Source organism: Curcuma longa, chromosome 4, assembly GCF_044706935.1.
Source record: "Curcuma longa cultivar G26 ecotype Majalengka, Jawa Barat chromosome 4, ITB_CL_G26_1.1, whole genome shotgun sequence".
NCBI classification, from domain to species: Eukaryota; Viridiplantae; Streptophyta; class Magnoliopsida; order Zingiberales; family Zingiberaceae; genus Curcuma; species Curcuma longa.
Window position 1 is genome coordinate 7,810,024 of NC_133864.1, and position 17,818 is coordinate 7,827,841.

General features: G+C 38.8%; 5 protein-coding genes across 9 annotated transcripts; 2 read left to right on the top strand and 3 right to left on the bottom strand.

Annotated features, from left to right (window-relative positions):
- The first annotated feature begins 181 nt into the window (after positions 1-181).
- LOC141828039 (uncharacterized) lies at positions 182-3,498 on the top strand. Of its 5 annotated transcripts, none has more exons than XM_074715390.1 (8): positions 182-238; positions 376-552; positions 654-934; positions 1,221-1,559; positions 1,639-1,974; positions 2,057-2,740; positions 2,848-2,935; positions 3,019-3,498. In XM_074715390.1, the coding sequence occupies exons 2-8, from the start codon at positions 384-386 to the stop codon at positions 3,246-3,248; spliced, it is 2,127 nt and encodes a 708-aa protein (XP_074571491.1). In that variant the 5' UTR covers positions 182-238; positions 376-383; the 3' UTR covers positions 3,249-3,498. The 5 variants fall into 5 exon arrangements, with proteins under 5 accessions (XP_074571491.1, XP_074571489.1, XP_074571490.1 ...); XM_074715388.1 differs by having other exon boundaries at positions 188-291; positions 373-552; XM_074715389.1 differs by having other exon boundaries at positions 188-291.
- A 772-nt stretch (positions 3,499-4,270) lies between these two features.
- Positions 4,271-9,027, bottom strand: LOC141828393 (ATP-dependent zinc metalloprotease FTSH 2, chloroplastic). The gene is made up of 5 exons (XM_074715820.1): positions 8,893-9,027; positions 6,400-7,571; positions 5,933-6,246; positions 4,955-5,195; positions 4,271-4,803 (listed from the first exon to the last, which is right to left on the bottom strand). The coding sequence occupies exons 2-5, from the start codon at positions 7,561-7,563 to the stop codon at positions 4,468-4,470; spliced, it is 2,055 nt and encodes a 684-aa protein (XP_074571921.1). The 5' UTR covers positions 7,564-7,571; positions 8,893-9,027; the 3' UTR covers positions 4,271-4,467.
- A 662-nt stretch (positions 9,028-9,689) lies between these two features.
- Positions 9,690-11,753, bottom strand: LOC141827020 (protein DETOXIFICATION 35-like). The gene is made up of 7 exons (XM_074714307.1): positions 11,427-11,753; positions 10,715-11,340; positions 10,581-10,637; positions 10,271-10,509; positions 10,070-10,188; positions 9,845-9,931; positions 9,690-9,755 (listed from the first exon to the last, which is right to left on the bottom strand). Exons 1-7 carry the CDS (start codon positions 11,751-11,753, stop codon positions 9,690-9,692), a joined length of 1,521 nt encoding a protein of 506 aa, XP_074570408.1.
- Positions 11,754-11,956: 203 nt separating this feature from the next.
- On the bottom strand, positions 11,957-12,570 carry LOC141828395 (nuclear transcription factor Y subunit C-3-like). The gene has a single exon (XM_074715822.1). It carries the CDS (start codon positions 12,448-12,450, stop codon positions 12,088-12,090), a length of 363 nt encoding a protein of 120 aa, XP_074571923.1. The 5' UTR covers positions 12,451-12,570; the 3' UTR covers positions 11,957-12,087.
- A 1,205-nt stretch (positions 12,571-13,775) lies between these two features.
- LOC141828394 (V-type proton ATPase subunit F) lies at positions 13,776-17,636 on the top strand. Its single transcript, XM_074715821.1, has 5 exons — positions 13,776-13,848; positions 14,421-14,505; positions 15,838-15,919; positions 16,801-16,883; positions 17,275-17,636. Exons 2-5 carry the CDS (start codon positions 14,443-14,445, stop codon positions 17,437-17,439), a joined length of 393 nt encoding a protein of 130 aa, XP_074571922.1. The 5' UTR covers positions 13,776-13,848; positions 14,421-14,442; the 3' UTR covers positions 17,440-17,636.
- The last annotated feature ends 182 nt before the right edge of the window (positions 17,637-17,818 follow it).

A 17,818-nucleotide genomic window follows, 5' to 3' on the forward strand; every position in this document is an offset into this window, starting at 1 on the left:
TACGATTTGAAATTACTGAAATACCACGAAACGTTCGTGAAATCCGGGGTCACAAATGATGGCAGATCTCGTAATTTCTGCCAAATATGAGGGGCGTTGTTCGATAGGTATATCCGATCAGCTTCTTTGTGACGCGGTCATAAAGGTGAGGTTCCACCTCGTTCGCGTCCCATTCCCCGAAAAAAAAAGCTTCCTTGGTGCTTGCTCCCGAAGCCAAAACCCTAGAGCTATTACATAGGTCAAGGACGAGGATTTTCTGTAGTTCTTGCGATCCCTTGGTTTCCTCTTCATGTCCGATAGATTTCACGAGTAAAAGCTCTTAATTTTGTTTGGAAGATTGGTACTCTTTAGCTGATAGCAGAAAAGAAAAAGCAGATCGAGCGATGACGGCGATTGCGCTGAAGTCTTTGCCCCTGGGGTTTCGGTTCCACCCCAAGGACGAGGAGCTCGTGAACCACTACCTCAAGAACAAGATGACAGGCCGGGTCAAGTCCGAGGTGGAGGTCATCCCAGAGATTGATGTCTGCAAGTGCGAGCCGTGGGAACTTCCTGGTACTCAAATTTTGTTTTATTCGTGTCTGGGAATGCATTTATTTGATAAACAAAAATGCGATTTTATGTGTGTGTTTTTGGTTGATTTGTGGGTGGCGTAGAAAAATCCTTGATCAAATCGGAGGATCCTGAATGGTTCTTCTTTGCGCCGAAGGATCGGAAGTATCCGACTGGTCACAGGTCCAACCGCGCGACCAAACACGGATACTGGAAGGCCACTGGGAGAGACCGAGTGATACGGTCTTCTGGGGGGAAGGGTTCGGTCATCGGCATGAAAAAGACTCTGGTTTTCCACGAAGGACGAGCTCCCAAGGGCGTCCGGACTTACTGGATTATGCATGAGTACCGCACCACTGAGCCGGAATTTGAGTCTGGTGATAAGGTTTGCTGGTGCTCTGCCATTTTCATTCTCGTCCTTGTTTCCTCCGTTCCTATTTAAATTGCAGCAAAGTATCTGTAGTAGTTCCTGTTCTGATATTAGCTATGAAGTGGAGGTAGACTTGTTGCAACTTGCAAGTTGTTAAAGAAAGTATTGTCTCCATTGTCACCATGAATATCTGTTCTATGACAGTTGGGCTTAATATTTATTTTGAATTCCTTCAGATTTTTATTTTGCTAACATTGTTTTCCTCCCTCATATGCTAAGTGTATAATGTTCTTTTTGACAGGGTAGTTATGTTCTTTATCGCTTATTTAACAAAAAGCCTGAAGACAAAAATCCCAGCTCCAACACTGAAGACATGGAGATCCATGGTTTTTCTCCTGATGGAAGGCAGAACGGTAAAGATGCTGTAGAGGAAATTGAAATTCACTCAAACCATGAATCTCCATCTTCTGACTTGCAAGAAGAGCCAATACCAAATCCTGGTTCAGTTCAAAAGCAGCTTGCAGGCATTGAGATGTGGTTGTCTGACAAAGGTGACTGTTCTACTAGGGCCCCTGTTAAACCAGTGACAGATCATTGTAATATGATTTTGCCTGATGAAGAGACTAAATTGGGAGGAAAGGTGAGGATGAATTGCCTATACAAGATTTTCTCTTTCCTTATTTTCCCTTCTTTGTTTTGATGTGAACACAAAATTGCAGGCTGATTCTCTCCAAAATGTTTTATCCCAACTTTGTGATGGAGTGGATGAACAAATAGGCCTTGGTTTTTCCGATTTCAGTTCTCCAATGCTGCAATTCTCAGAAAATCCTTCCATCAGTGACATGAACCAGGAATTTCATATAGGATCCAATCCATTTGATAACGATGACGACCTGGATGCATTCTTGAACTCGGTACTCGAGTCAGATGATCGTTCTTCTTGGGCATGTATGTTTCTCGAAGACTCACACAATGACAGTTTAGCGAAAGATTCAGCATCTTGCAAGGATAGTGGATCAAACAGTGAAATAGAGATTGAACCATGTTTAACTCAGGTAGCATTCATTATAGTTCAATCAATTACTAAGAACAAATTGTGTGTGAGCTTTCTCATTTGTTTTTCCCCCTATAATTTAGGGTGCCACTTCTCAGTGGTTTCATGGGTCATCTCTTGGGCCAAATGACTTGTTGCCGATGGATGGTTCTTCTGTATATCCTGAGTCGACAACTCCATTAAGCACCCTTTATGAAAATGCTAGTCTGCTTCCTTATGACATTACTGGACCAGATGTGTATTCAGTTGACACCAGTGCAGAATCCTTGGAAGATCTATTCAATGGCATTGAGGACTCCAATAACCTGAGTAAATTATCTGGTACTATGGAAGATGTTGAGATGCCTGGAATCAAGATCAGGAGTCGTCTGCCACCTCATCCTGAACCAAACTCGAGCAATTCATTCTTGAAGCAGGGCATAGCAGGAAGAAGGATCTGTCTGCAAGCTTCCATCAGGAATGTACAACCTACTGGTGTTGATGCTGAAAGTAAAGTTAGAATTGATGACGAAGATAAGGATTCAACTCCAAAAGCAACACAAACTTTGTGTGGCAGCATTGAAGAATCTTCTTCTGATAAGAGTATAGCAGATAAATTTGATGAGAGTTTGGAGACTGTATTCTTTTTAACAGTTCAAGAAGTCGACCATTCTCCAAACCCATTTCCCCCACAGGATAAGGTTTCTAGATGCAAGATTGAGCTGCAATCAGCTTCTGATAGTGAATCACATAGTGATAAAAATAAAGACGCAGTGGAAAATATAGAGGTGAGAAATTTTTATTCATTTATTGTTACATTATGCTGAGCTTATCCTTTGCAAAATACACACACACATTGAATGATGTTTTTTTTAAAAAAAAAATCTTTTTGCAGCAACATACTGGAGAGCATTTGGTTGACAAAATTTCTGAAGCCAAGGAGAATACTTTGCCTACTTTTCTCCAGGAGCTTTCTATTCATGGTAAAGAGTTGTCGTTCTTTCTGTTAGGTTTGCTTAATCAGTAGGGCGTAGGCTCCACTGACTGCCTGATTTTTTACTTGTAGATGCAGATGAAACAGCTAGTTCTTCAAGTACCTGCCAACAACCTGAATCTATGCTGAGGTTTAGGAAAAAATCACCAAATGAAGTTGGCAAGTCAGTTAAGCAGCCTTCCAGTTCAATGCGATCGACAAATCTTTCAGCCGTTGCTTATGCGATCTCTCTGGTTCTCTCAGTGGTGGCCTTGCTACTTGTTTTGCAGATTTATAGGTTAATGAACTCCACTGTTGAGTAGCCATTTAATTCTCAGTGGTTGCCTTGCTACTTGTTTTGCAGATTTATAGGTTAATGAACTCCACTGTTGAGTAGCCATTTAATAGCCTCTATGATGTTTTCTCTGTTTTGTAGTGATATATGAGGTTTGCTTGCTAGCTTTTTTTTCATCTTTCTTTTTCTTTTATTTTTGTTGGCTAAATCATGTTTTAGCCTTCAATGGCATGTAATTTGTATCTTCTAGTTTGTAAAATATATGTTTTTTTAGTGTCTCCTCATACTAATTGCCTCATGTGTCATTGGGTTTAATATAAAATAGTTATATATTAATAAAAAAGAACTATATAAGGTAAAAGATTAGATAGACAATTTAAAAGATTTAAATTATTGAATATACAAATTAGTAATAATTTAAAAGTAATTTATTGTAATAATTTAAATTATATAACTTGAAAGTTGTTTTCTTAATTGAATTATCTTAATAAATTAGAATAATATAAAATTAATTTTAAGAATCAAGATATAAAATTATTCGCAAAATACTACAATCATTCTTTAAAATACTAATTTATAATATATATTTTTTGGATTTCTACTCCCTGTTAATTTTTTTTAAAAAAATAATTGCTAAATATTTCTTACAGTTAAATTATAAAGTCTGATAAAAATCTCAAAAGAGTTATTAGTATAAATTTGAACAAAAAATAAATAGAAATTTAAATCAACCTGTGGTTTATAAATATAAAAATTTCTTCTCATCATATCCTAATTATATTTCATGTTCTTGATATTTCATTTTTTTCTCTTAATGTTTGTTTCCCATATATTTCAGCCGTCCTCGTTACTCATCTTGTTCATGTTTTCAGTTCGTAATTTTTCAAATAAAATACAAAGAGAGCAATTTCCCATAAATTATTTCATGTTGATTGTAGACTCCATCAAATTAAACAATTTAACTTGCAACCAACAATATATTAAATTGCACCACAAATCGAAAAACATTTCAGTGCATGCATCGACATAGATCAATCTGCAAATGAAAAATAAAAATAAAATTTTGTTTTTTATCATAGTTTTTATGAGGTTAACATACAAACTATTTCATCAGAAACTATCTAACATTCAATTACAGTAACAATGACTATATAAGATGAAGTTATGGAGTAATGGAGATGGTGAATCAACTATTCCACACAAATACTGATGAGGTTTCAGTGAAAAAAATGTGGAAACCAAGTGAATTAAGCCGCTACTGCTACTGGTGCCGGAGGAACCCTGTTTTCGGTCGGAATCTCCACAAACTCTGAAAGAATTGCTCTGAATTCATCACCACTCATTGTTTCCTTCTCCAGTAGAACATCAACTATCTTGTCCATTGCTTCACGGTTGTTTCTTATATGACCAAGAGCAATCTCATAAGCACTGTCTGAAATCCTCTTCACCGCGGCATCTATGTCTTCAGCAAGTTTCTCAGACATGGAGTTTCTAGCCATCATTCTCATGATAACGTCACCACTTTGCGATGCATCCATCAGTGACCATGGACCAATTTCAGACATTCCAAATGTTACCACCATCTATGATTGAGGAGATAAGAATGTTAATTATGGACCGTGAAAGTTTAGACATGGATGAGGAGAACTCATATCTTTACACACCAAACAACTTGGGTGTTTAGTTCTTGGTTTTCTTTTGGCCAAGAATTTTATGCGATGCTGTGTTACTAACCTGTTTGGCTAAGCCAGTAATCTGCTGCAGGTCACCAGCTGCGCCTGTGGTCACCTCAGTATCCCCAAAGATCACCTCCTCGGCAGCTCTACCTCCAAGACCACCGACGATTCTTGCAAAAAGTTGTTGTTTTGATATTAAAGTAGGATCATCCATAGGGATGAACCATGTCAATCCCCGGGCTTGACCCCGTGGAATTAGAGTGACCTTTTGGACTGGATCATGTCCCGGAGTAAGAGTTCTGAAATTTTGAAAATGTCAATCAAACTATGTTAGTGTCGAAGAAGAGAATTGGGTGCTAATCAAACATATGTCACTCCATTCAATTGACTGTTCATAGAAGTTTCATTAAGGGAGCTCACGGCTCAACATCAAAAGTGTGTACCTTAACAATCTCAGATACTGATTAGGTTTAGAAGCTAATATTAGGTAGTCATGTTGGAAAGAAAATCACACAAAAAAGGAAGCATCCACACAGAGATCGAGAATATCTACCTTTTCGTAGTATGTAATTCTAACCTTGTGATATCCCTTGTGGAAAAAACCTTGTGGCCTAATGTTAAGCTTCGTTTTTCTTACCAAGCACATAATTCAATTTCAACTATGTTGACAAGACGAAAGAAAATGGTTATGTAATAATACAAAGAACTTTGCTGATATTTCTCTCTTGAGGTACTCGTAAATCAAGTTCGAGAATCTGATTTTCTTAAAGTACTTTTTGAGAACATTTGGATCATTACTATCCCTATGGAGAAGCTTCATTAACTAGATTTAGGATGCCACATGCAAATAGGAAAGAAAAGGAACATACTACTTGCATATAAGTGGGCTACAAATTTACTTCAACTAGGCTTTTTTGATGATAAATTAATAAAGGATTAGGATTGACAATTATGGTAAAACGAAAGTATTGAATTGCACTGACAGAATTTAAACAATGAAAAAGAAGAAAAAAGGAACATGAGAGGATATTCTCACCCGCATATTGCATGGCCAACTTCATGATATGCAACCAGGCTCTTGCTTTTACCATCTGTCATTACTGTTCCTTCCATTCCAGCTACAATCCTATCAATTGAATCATCTATCTCTTTTGAAGATATTGCTGTCTTACCTCGGCGCCCAGCAAGAATAGCTGCTTCATTCAAAAGATTCGCAAGGTCTGCTCCACTGAAACCAGGAGTTCTCATTGCTATAACATCAAGTGAAACATCACTCTCGAATTTTTTGTTGCTTCCATGCACCTTCAGTATTTCTGTTCGTCCCCGAACATCTGGAACATCTACTGTCACCTGAGAATCATAGTTTCAATTTTGCAGTCATTAGAGTAAACTGAAAGTCAACAGATATTTTTGAAATGTCAAATCATTATCTAACGGTAGCCAGTGATTTCTTAACTTCTTGATTTTTGAGATGTATTATCAGGATTAAGACAAGCTGCACACCTGTCTGTCAAATCTCCCAGGCCGAAGCAAAGCGGAATCTAGAATGTCGGCACGGTTGGTTGCTGCGATTACAATTATACCAGTATTACCTTCAAAACCATCCATCTCTGTCAAAAGTTGATTGAGAGTTTGTTCTCTTTCATCATTTCCTCCTCCAATTCCTGTTCCTCTTTGTCTTCCAACAGCATCAATCTCATCCACAAACACAATGCAAGGAGCATTCTCTTTTGCCTTCTTGAAAAGATCACGTACTCGGGAAGCACCAACACCAACAAACATCTCAACAAATTCAGAACCTGAAATTGAAAAAAATGGGACACCTGCTTCACCAGCAATTGCCTTTGCGAGTAAAGTCTTTCCAGTCCCAGGGGGACCGACAAGAAGAACACCTTTAGGAATGCGAGCACCAACTGCAGTAAACCTTTCAGGCTTTTTCAAGAACTCAACTACTTCCATAAAGTCCTGCTTTGCTTCATCAACTCCAGCAACATCATCAAAAGTGACCCCTGTATTGGGTTCCATCTGGAACTTAGCCCTCGATTGACCAATGCCAAGGGGAAAGCCAGGCCCCCCAGGGCCCCCAAGCCCACCAGATGACCGTCTTGACAGAAGAAACAAACCTCCTATAAGGATAAGTGGGAAAGCTAAGTTTCCAATCAAGTTGAACAAAAGAGATCCAGAATCTTCCTGGGCATTATGTGCAGCAAAATCAATATTCTTTTCTCTCAACTTCTGGAGAAGCTCCTGACTGAGCCCTGGAAGTTGTACACGGACTCTCTGGACCCTGTTACCTAGCTCAGGAGAAATAGCCTCCACAATGGCGATTGTTCCATTCTCGAACAAATCTACTTTTGTCACCCTATCCTTGTCTAGATACTCTAAGAACCTCGAATATGACATTCTTGAAGAAGAAACACCTTGCTCATCAGCATTAGCTTTCCTTGTACCAGCTATAGCAGGAACGCCTAAACCAACACTTCCAAGAAGTAACTTAAGGACCCCTCTTCTCTGTTCATGCTGCTTTCGGTCCAAAGAGGCAGAAACTGAGACAGGACGAGACACAAAGGCGAGGGAAGGAAGACTTGCTGAATATGTTAGACGGCTTCCAAAAATCTCTTTAGTCAATCTTGGTCTTGAAGTAAGGCATGCAGATGAAGTTGCCATTAAGTACCCTGAATGTCCAGAAATAGGGATAAAGTGAAAATGATGATAATTTGAAGCAACATTAAAAAACTCTATCAAGTTTAAGAAAGCAGAAACATATGCTGGTGAGAATGGGAACATTGTCATTACTCATAAGGAATCTATAGGAAAGAAAAAATATGTTCTCACTTAAGCTCTAAACTTACTACAAATCTGATATACAACTACTTTGTTGTGTCAAGATTTCAACTCAGCTAAACATCAATATATATGAATATTACAGTCAAAATATATGCATATATACATATAAGATCCTCAAAATATGGTCTATACACATTGGAGAATTGATCAATCAAAGCTATCTTACTGTTTGAAATACAGCCAGGTTCACACCAAGTTCCATCCAATATGATCGGCAGAAGGATACATATATCAATGCTCTAAGATGTGTCAGACTCTAAACCTTATTCACCAAAGAATTTCTCAACTCGTCAGGTCTTACTAGTCCAACCAATACACATTCATGGTAACAACATCACATCATAAAAGTTATTATTTCTCAAAAGAATATATTTTGAAGAATATCAAAGATACTGATCTTTCAATTCTGTTTTTGACCAATTAAGGCTATGGTTTTGCTAATAAGGACTGTAATATCAGAGTATACAAAACAACTTCATCAGACTAATCCAGTCTGGCCTCAAACAAATCTGAAGCACCATACTAATAATAAATGTTATACACTGATAACAATAGTTAAAAAGATACAAGCTTACTAAAACACCCAACGGAGAACATAATTCTACCAAATTGTGAACTTATTATCCTAAGAAATGGGGGTGAAGGGCAAGATACAACTTTGCAAGGAATTTTCTTATTTTTTCAGTGAAGCATCAAATCTCTGTACATTTAAGCCTATATTTATGAAATCTATTTCCCCTTCCATTCCTAACTATCAAGCAGAAGAACACACCGCGAGCATATTTCATAAGGTCCAGAAACCAAACTGAGTTCCAGTCTTTTACTTCGGTAGGCATAAAAAACCAACCTGGTATAGATTTTCAAAACCTAACTACCACGTCATAAAAATCTGCCCTCGAATGCAGATGATTTATCCGATTCATTCCACAACGAACAACAGTTAATTGAACAAGAGGAAAGATCCAAACTTGAACCTCCTATACACCTACAAACATAAGGCTTATCGTCCACCCGCACTGACTCCTTGTGAGAAAGGAGAAGAAAAAAAAAATCAACAGCACAATCCATTCATCATCAGCGATACATCTACCCCACCCTAAAAAACGCATTTTTGGGGAGGAAAGGACATAAAAGAAATAAAGATCTTACCGAATTCGATGCGCCGAGAAGGTAAATCTTGGAGCTCCGCTTGGCGAGGAATCAAATCCCCCGAGTGGGATTTAAGTAGAAGGAAAGGAGACTGCGAAAGGGAGATTTTTTTTTTCTTCTCCAGAGCGGGACGAGAGGGTCTTCGCTATCGGCTATCGCTGTGATTGGTGCTACGTGGCCGTGGCCACGGCCACGATAAGATCGAATTCCACATTTGTTCTCCGTCACATAAAATTAATTTTCGTGCGTATTTTTCTAATTTTCTTTTTCAAAATATTTCTGAAATAATAAAAAAATATTGAAAAAACTATGAAAGCGTTATTTTTTTATCCATATAAAAAAGTCGCGTACGGCTCTTTTAAAATCTATCGAAATAACATTTCATTTATAATTTAATACTTAAAATATTTATTTATTTATGGATCAAAAAATTAAATGGACATTCATCGTCAAATTGTTAGATGGATATTTCATTTTCAATTAAAGTTAAATGGACACCTCTTTACTAATTTTATTTTAAAAATATTCTTTGATCAAGTACTATTGTAGGGTTCTACAACCTATGCAATATAAACTTTTGTACATACACATCAAAGGATATGAACGTCTGGGTTGGTCGTTATGTGCACTTCCTGATTTATTTTGATAGTCGATGGAAACTTCTGTGGAACCGGACCGATCACCCAGAAATAATCAATGAGACTAATTAGGATTTATCATTTTGTACATACACATGCACAGGTACTAAAGGAAACCCAATCTTCCCTAGAAAAATGTTATGTCGATCGGAACCGAAATCATTTCTGTTCTGTTCCATGTTCTTGTCCGCCCCACAACCGCACCCGTTCGGCGGCTTGGGCTGCCTGCAAAGCAAATCCACCATTCATGAGGTCTAAGAGCTCAATTCAGTTTGTATCAAATCTATAAATGGAACAATTATTTTCGATTTCACCTCAGCCTTCCAATCTGTTTTCCAGATTATGAACAGCAGAACTAGTGTTTGGATAAAAGTCCCACAAAGCATACCGAACCAAATTCCCTGAGAACACAAGTCCAACTTTAGTACAGTGTGTTACTTAAGATGAGCTATGTCGATCGGTTAATTCGGGTGAGTCGGAGAAGTTTGCGGAGTCGAGTGGAACACAAAATGAAAAGTGGACATTGGCATCACTAGTACCTGAACTCCCCAGCGGAAAACATAACCCATGAGGAACCCGAGCGGGAGCCCGAAAATGTAGTAGCAAGCCAAGTTGATGTATGCCACAAGAGCTTGCCAACCACCTCCAACAGCCACACCTACATTGTATCAAGCAACACAAAATTCACAAATTCTACTCAAATTCCACAAACAAAATAAATAAATAAATAAAAACTTCACCTGAAATGACTGGCTGGATGCTGTTAAGAACCATGGTGATTCCTAGTAGATAAGCTATTTGGGCCACTGCCCTCTGCATGTCTTTGTCACTTGTGAAGATCACACTGAAGTGGTTGCGAGTGGCAAGGATCAGCACCATGCTGAGCAACCCGATGGCAAGCGACTGAACCAGCACCACCATCACTGCGTACTTGGTCGCTCGCGGTCGTCCCGACCCGAGTTCATTTGAGACTCGAACGCTAAGAACTCATGTCAGATGGAAATATCTATATTGGTATGAGACCTTGAGTTTAAAGAAGTTGTTTATTACCTGATTGCAGCATTCAATCCGATGAAGATCATGCCCTCCCAGCCATTGATGTTCATGCTGAGAGAAATCGATAAGAGTTTTCAATCGATCGATCACACACAATTGAGCATGGAGTTTATATATATAGATATTACCAGATGGAGATAGAGCCAACGGCGATCTCGGCGTCGTCCAGGTGGCCGGTGAGCACGGTGAGGATCATCATGTACCAGACCTCGAGGCAAAGCATCACGGCGGAGGCCAGCGACAGCCGAACGAACGCCCAAATCTCCTTGAACGCCGCCGCCGACAATCCAGTCCAGCCCGCGTTGCCGCCGCCGACGACGTACGCCACTTGCGACAGCGACACCACCCACGCCGAGATGTCGAAGGCGGCCGCTGCGCCGCCCAGGCCCCACCCGAACGCGAACACGAACAGCGCCAGCAGGCCGACGTGGAGGAGGAGGGCCAGGAAGCTGATCCAGGCCAGCGCCGCCACTCGGCTCTGCGCCTGCAGGAACTTCTGCGTCGGGAAGTTGATGGCCAGCGCGAACATCTGCGGGATGATGCTCACGGTGAACTTCCCGGCGAGCTCTGCGATCTCCTCCTCCTGGCCGATGAGCTTCAGGATCGGGCCGGCGAAGACGTAGAGCGGGCACATCAGGACCGAAGACGAGGCGAGGATGATCCACGACCGCTGCATGTAGATGCCCAGCAGCTCCACCTGCCCGGCCCCGAAGGCTTGCCCGCAGAGCGTCTCCAGCGCGCTCCCCATGCCCAGCTATATTATGAGAATCGGCAACTTTCCGGTGATGATCGATTTGATCTTGGGAAAACGATTGATCAATGGCGAAATTATCGGCTTACGAGAAAGCCGAAGGAGAAGGTGGAGACGACGTTGAGGGCGACGGCGACGGCGGAGAGCTCGAGGTTTCCTATGTGCCCGACGAAGATCTGCGTGGAGGAGTTGAACCCGAAAAGGCACATGACGTTGAACGTGATCGGAGCTCCGACGGACCAGAGCTTCTTGGATTCTGCCACGAACAGATCCCATGCATCCTGAGGGCTCTTCACCGGAGGGTAGTCTTCCACCTGCAGCGCGACTTTCTTCTCCTCTTCCTCCTCCTCGTTTGCCAGCGCCGCCGCCTCCTCGTCGAACCCCGCGCGATTTCTCGCCGTCAGCTCTACGTTCATGTCGTCGATCGGTGATGATTCGGTGACCGCCCTCTTCTCTCTGTTCTATCGGAGATTTTTCCAAAAATGGATTCTCGTCGATCGTCTCGTATTTGTTGATCTGCCCTGGCTCCTCAACTCTCGGACGGAGGAGAGCAAAGGGCGGAAGCAAGAACGTCCTCTCCGACCATCGACGATTTTCACTCATATTGAAAATTGGCGATTTTAATGCTATAAATTATTGCAGAGAAATAACACTCTTTGATGTAATTTTTGTCTTCTACACGAGAATCGAGCGTTTTAAATCTTATTTGATTCGAAGATTTTCGATTTCAATTAGTATCGTTTGCTGTTCTTATGGGGCTGCAGCAGGCGGCGGCGGCGGCGGTCCGTCTTCTGCCTCCACCACCGGGAGGAGGAAATCGAACACGTCGGTGTGGGCGACCGCGGAGGCGACGTCCTCCTTCAGCAGCGTCCGGCGCTTGGCCCGGAGCGCCTCCTCCCAGCCGCGCCGGGCGAGCTCCTGGATCAGCATCTCGCAGGCCTTGGAGAACACCACCGGCGCCTCGCCGGAGATCATCCGCGGCGCCACCTCCCCTGACGCCGAGCTGTTCCGCTTCATGATCCGCTTGATCCGTGCCAGAGGCAGCGCGTGTGGCCCCGTCCGGCCCGAGATGCCACCCACCAGAATCGATGAGTACCTCCCCGCCTGCCTCATTTTCAACTAATTTAACTAATTCCTCCTCCTCCTCCTCCTCCTCCTCCTTCATCGGAAGAGAGTTTATATATGTGCGTTGCGTGCATAGATAAGCGACATGCTTACGTGCCGCCGTGCCGGCGAACAGTTGACGGCCGGCATGGAATCCAGAGAGAGATTTAAATAATTAGGGGAGGGGCAATTTTTAAATGCCCCTAAGATTTAATAGATTTTGCAACAGACGGCCTCAGATTTTGCAACATTCCGCCTCAGATTTTTAATTAAAATGACTACGATTATATTAGCGATGACAATTCGAAAATGAGGTCAGATCAAAATAAAAATATTATAAAAAAAATTTAATTCAAATGAATGCAATTTAAAAATTTTAAATTTGAACTCGAATGCAAATCTAACTCAAATAATTTGATTGACTAAATTTTTTTTACTATTTCTTTTGATAATTTTTCACTTTTATTTTAATATGTTATTATTATCGTGTTAATATTTCATTATTGATTTTTTATTTTCATTTTAAAATTTTATTTTTATCATATTAATATTTCGTTATTGATGTACATAAAATATTATTTTTAAAATAAATTTTGATTTAATTAAAAAATTTCTAAACTCTAAATCCGGATCAATCTAGATTAATCCGAATCCAACTCGAATATAATCTAATCCAAAAATCCACAACTCGAATTCAAAAATTCCTAATTCTTATTCAATATTTTCAGAAATTGATGGATCGAATTCGTTTTTGATATTTTTAGATTTTATTAATTCAAAGGGATTTTAAATAAAATATTAGGGGGCGCGTCGAAAAGCTGTGAAATTTTTCTAGGCTTTTTGATAATTTCCATATAATAATAATAATTCAGGGTGATGTTTATTTATTTAATTCATTATAATATAATTGGAGGAGGTTGCGTGTGCAATTTCGCTTATTTGCTTTAAGATCCGTGCGAGCGTTTACTATTTTGATTTGTTTGTTTATTTATTTCCACTTGGATGGGAGCGAAGCTTCCACCTGACGTGCCTTGACGACACAGACGTATTCATGGGCCAAATTTTAAAATAAAACAATATTCGCAAATAAAGTTTAAAAGTCTCTCAATAAATTTCTTATCAAATTTAAAAACTCTTTAAATAATAAATATGAATTAAATAAATAAATTTTAAAAAAAATAAAAATTTCAAACACTAATAAATAAATTTAAATTAAAGTTTAATAAACTCTAGCGGTCAAATTGGGAATGGTATATATCGGGCGGGAGCCCGGTTACAAAATCCGACCCGTTACGGATCCTGTGAATGATCGAGATCTCGTCCCCCTTCCTTCCTCTCTCTCCCCTCTCTCTCTCTCTCGTTCCTGTGGAGGCAGCGATCAAGGAGCGTCAGCTTACGGCGGCGACGGTGATTATTCTTCTCTTTTTCGTCCTTCTCCAAGTATTCAATTCTCATAGATCGGTCGGTTCGAGACGAGCTCACTGAAAAGTTGGGCGATATGCAATCTTCTCGACAAAACTAGGTTTAACGCGGTGTTCTCGATCTGGGTACAAGTTGGATCAAGATATGCTTATTTGTCAAATCCTGGGAAATAATTGCCCATTTGGAAGACTAGGTTCTGGAGAGATTCGTTTTTTCTGTTTTAGAAATAATACAGACATCTGATGCATAGGGTCTTTCCGACATCGTATTTTGGTAGGAATTGCTTGGATATCTATGGAAGATGTTCGATGGACGATTTGGGTGATCCCTAGATAGAAACGTGAAATTTGACATGAAATTCAACACTGTTCTTTTTGTTTAATGATGAGCATTTAACATTCGGGTTGGGATTGTTTATTTGTTTTGCATGCTACATCGATAAGTTTATTTCATGTTGAAGATTATTCTGTGTTTTTTGTACTAGTAGAGAGTTCCAAACATTTCCTGATAGTCGACCAGAAGTATTTTTGTCATTTCCTCTGTTTTTATCTTAACAGGTGCTTTTAAAGGTTGTTCATAATGGCTGGGAGAGCTCAGATCCGGACAAATAATTCTGCCCTCATAGCTATGATAGCTGATGAGGTACACATTTTGATCAATGTGCTGTGTGCAATTTGTCAAATCTCTTCATGCTTTTAGATAAATATTGAAAACAAGTAGGAAAGAGAAGGTGATTGTGATATACCTCATAACTTTCAAAATGGAGAGTTATACGAAGAATTGGAAGCCATTATTAGTACCTGAGAAGGTGTTTAGATGTGTATTTCTCTGATTTTGATCGCTTTTAGCTTGTAATATTACAAACTACAAAGTTAGTGGAGAAGTTATCTGTCCAAACACCAGCGATCTGTTCTACTTCTGCTGGTTGTCTTGTACTACCAAGTTGGCAGAGTTGATATCTTTTCACAATGTAATGGTTTTATAGAAATTCTACTAGCACATGTGTGTTAGGAAGGTTTCACTCCTCTGATAATGTTTGATTTGTATATTTGAAATTTGAAAACAATATACAAAATACAAATAGGAAAATTCCTTAAGGATGAGTCACACAGATGAAATTATACAATCTCACCCTTTTTACTCTTGTTGAGCATTAAAATTCTATTTCCAAGTTATTTGTGTTGTTCACATTCTAATGAAAATCTTTCTTGCTATTTTAGGTCTTTTTCAGTAGCTTTTATTGTCCAGTTGTTAGCTTCTGTGCTCACCCTATTAGAATGTATAAAACCATTGAACACATTCAGTTTATAGTGGAGATGGTACTTTTAGCATGTTTTTATAGCTACCTTTAATGTTTAATTCTGATTTTCATATAAGGATAAAATTTTGTTACATATTCTACCACTGCTTTGCATCTCGCACATTGGTTCACTTCTACAAATATGCTGTAGTTATTCTTTTTGTTAAGGTATAGATGCCATGACATAAGACAAGAATTTACATCATATCAAGGCAGTTAATGTTCCATTCAATCACATTCTTCTACTTGCATGTGATCATAGCTTGTTTTGATTAGAAACATAATTGGTAAATGTTAAGGGATTGAACTGGAAAGCTCTTGAAATAACAGTTTGTTTTCTCATGTGCTATGCTCACGCAATAAGATTAAAGCCTTGTTCAACTAATGAAATTTTTGTGTAATTTGATGTGCACTTCTGCATATCATCTGTTAATCTTCAAAAAATCTAAGCTTTTATGTTTTGATCAAATGCACAAATAATTTAGATTTGAGAAAGTTTCATTTGTTGCAAGCCTGCAAAAACACTACGATCTCTTGTTTTTTTTCTTTCCATCCAGTCTGACATGTTGCTAATCTACTGGTAATCATTTTGCTAATTGTTCATGGTATTATATCATTCTACACATTCTGCGAATTCAGAACTAAATGGATCTTATTTGATGCTATGATGTTAGGATACTGTCACTGGTTTTTTGTTGGCTGGTGTTGGGAATGTTGATATTCGGCGAAAGGCAAATTACCTGATTGTGGACTCAAGTATGTTTGTGGATTCAAATTCTTTTTTTCCATTTTTGTCTGTTGTTGCAATAGAACCCTTCAAATGCTGGAATTTTACTTTAGCTTGCTATGCTATGAATATGATAAATTGATAAACTTTACATGAAATCTATAATGATTCAAATTCTGTGATTTATGAATGATTGATATCTCAGTTAGTTTTACCATTACTCTCTCTGGAAAATAATTGGAGAACTAGATTATCCAATCATTCAACTATTCCAATCGCTTCTGCTGAAACTCATGATCTGTAGAAAGTTGTAACAGTTAGACGATCAAAGAGTGTCATCATATTTAACTGGTTTGTGATAGATGTTTTGACTTCCTTTCTAGGAGATTGAACATTTTTAGGTTTCCTTCAACATTTACAAAAGAGTTAAGGGCCTCCTATCAAATGTAGAACAGCTGCAATATCCCTTAGTTGCAGACTTCCGTCTGGCAAGTGTTTGAGAATGTTAGACCTAAAAACACTTGAAAAATTTTGTTCATTATGGTGACTATATCCTTGTAGAAAATCTTGAACCTCTCCGGTGCTGTACTTTTCTTTGATCTGCAGAATAGCTAAATGATATTACTCTTACTTTTGATGTTATTTATTCCTTTGTCAATTCTTGGAATACTTCTCTTTTGTCAGCTTATTTGTGGTTTAGTCTTTTATCAGCTTATTTGTGGTTTAGATGACAATCAATTTTTGGTAATTGTTAAGCCACAATTGTGAGTAATTACCTTCTACATAAATCAAACTATGCGTGTCAACTTCCTTTTCCCCACTTTTTCTCTAGTTAAGTAAATTCAAATTTCATGTGTATTTCTTTACTCTTTTGTAAATAATAATGTTGCATTTGATTGATTTGATTCAGAAACAACTGTCAAGGCTATAGAAGATGCATTTAAAGAATTCACCTCGAGGGAGGACGTTGCTGTTGTTTTGATCAGCCAATATGTAAGTTGTTTGTTGGTTCATCTATGCTCAAGTGCATTATGTCGTATTGTATTATCTTGTCCTGATTGACCAATATATTATATGTTTTTATTCCATGAAAATCATAGCATTATTCAACAAATAATGAAAATTAATCATTTAAAGGAAACTACTAGCATGCTGTAACTGTCGTTCTTTATGTTTGTTTCAGTTTTTTTTCTTTCTATTTCATCCTTGTTCTGTTCTATTTAAAAGTTGGAACATTCATGTTTCTAAATCAGGAACTAAATTTTTTCTGTCTTTGTGCAATCTCTCCTCTTGTCGAGGTTATTTGTTAAAGCATATGATAGCATTTAATTCTCAAGTCTCTATCGAGGTCGATTTGATTGATCCAAATTTTACCCTCTTTCAGATTGCAAATATGATCCGCTTCCTAGTCGACAGCTACAACAAACCCGTGCCCGCCATTTTGGAGATTCCATCGAAAGATCACCCATACGACCCTGCTCATGATTCTGTTCTTTCTCGTGTGCGGTATCTTTTCTCTGCAGAATCAGTAGCCTCAGGAAGACGATGAATCCTTTCTGGTTCTCGTGCAACCAATCATTCTATAACTTTCATGTTTTGCTATCGTTGTTCTTTCCTCTCTAAATTCTAAACTCTTTTCGAGTATAATAATCCTCCAATGTTTGGAGGAACAAATTCTCTTGATCTGGTGAATTGTTCCTAGCTCCAACCTTTTGTCCTTATTATATCTATTTCTTCTGTTATCAACACGATTCCAAGTTTCGAAACAATTTTTTCTACTTCATAGTTTACAAATTGTTGCCACTTGGTTGTCAGATTCTATGAATTGTAGCAACAACAATCGAATTTGGGTAGCAAGATAAACTTCTCTATTGTTTTCAAGCAGAATATGCATGCATATATTGATTGACAAGGAAAATTTTGCTCTC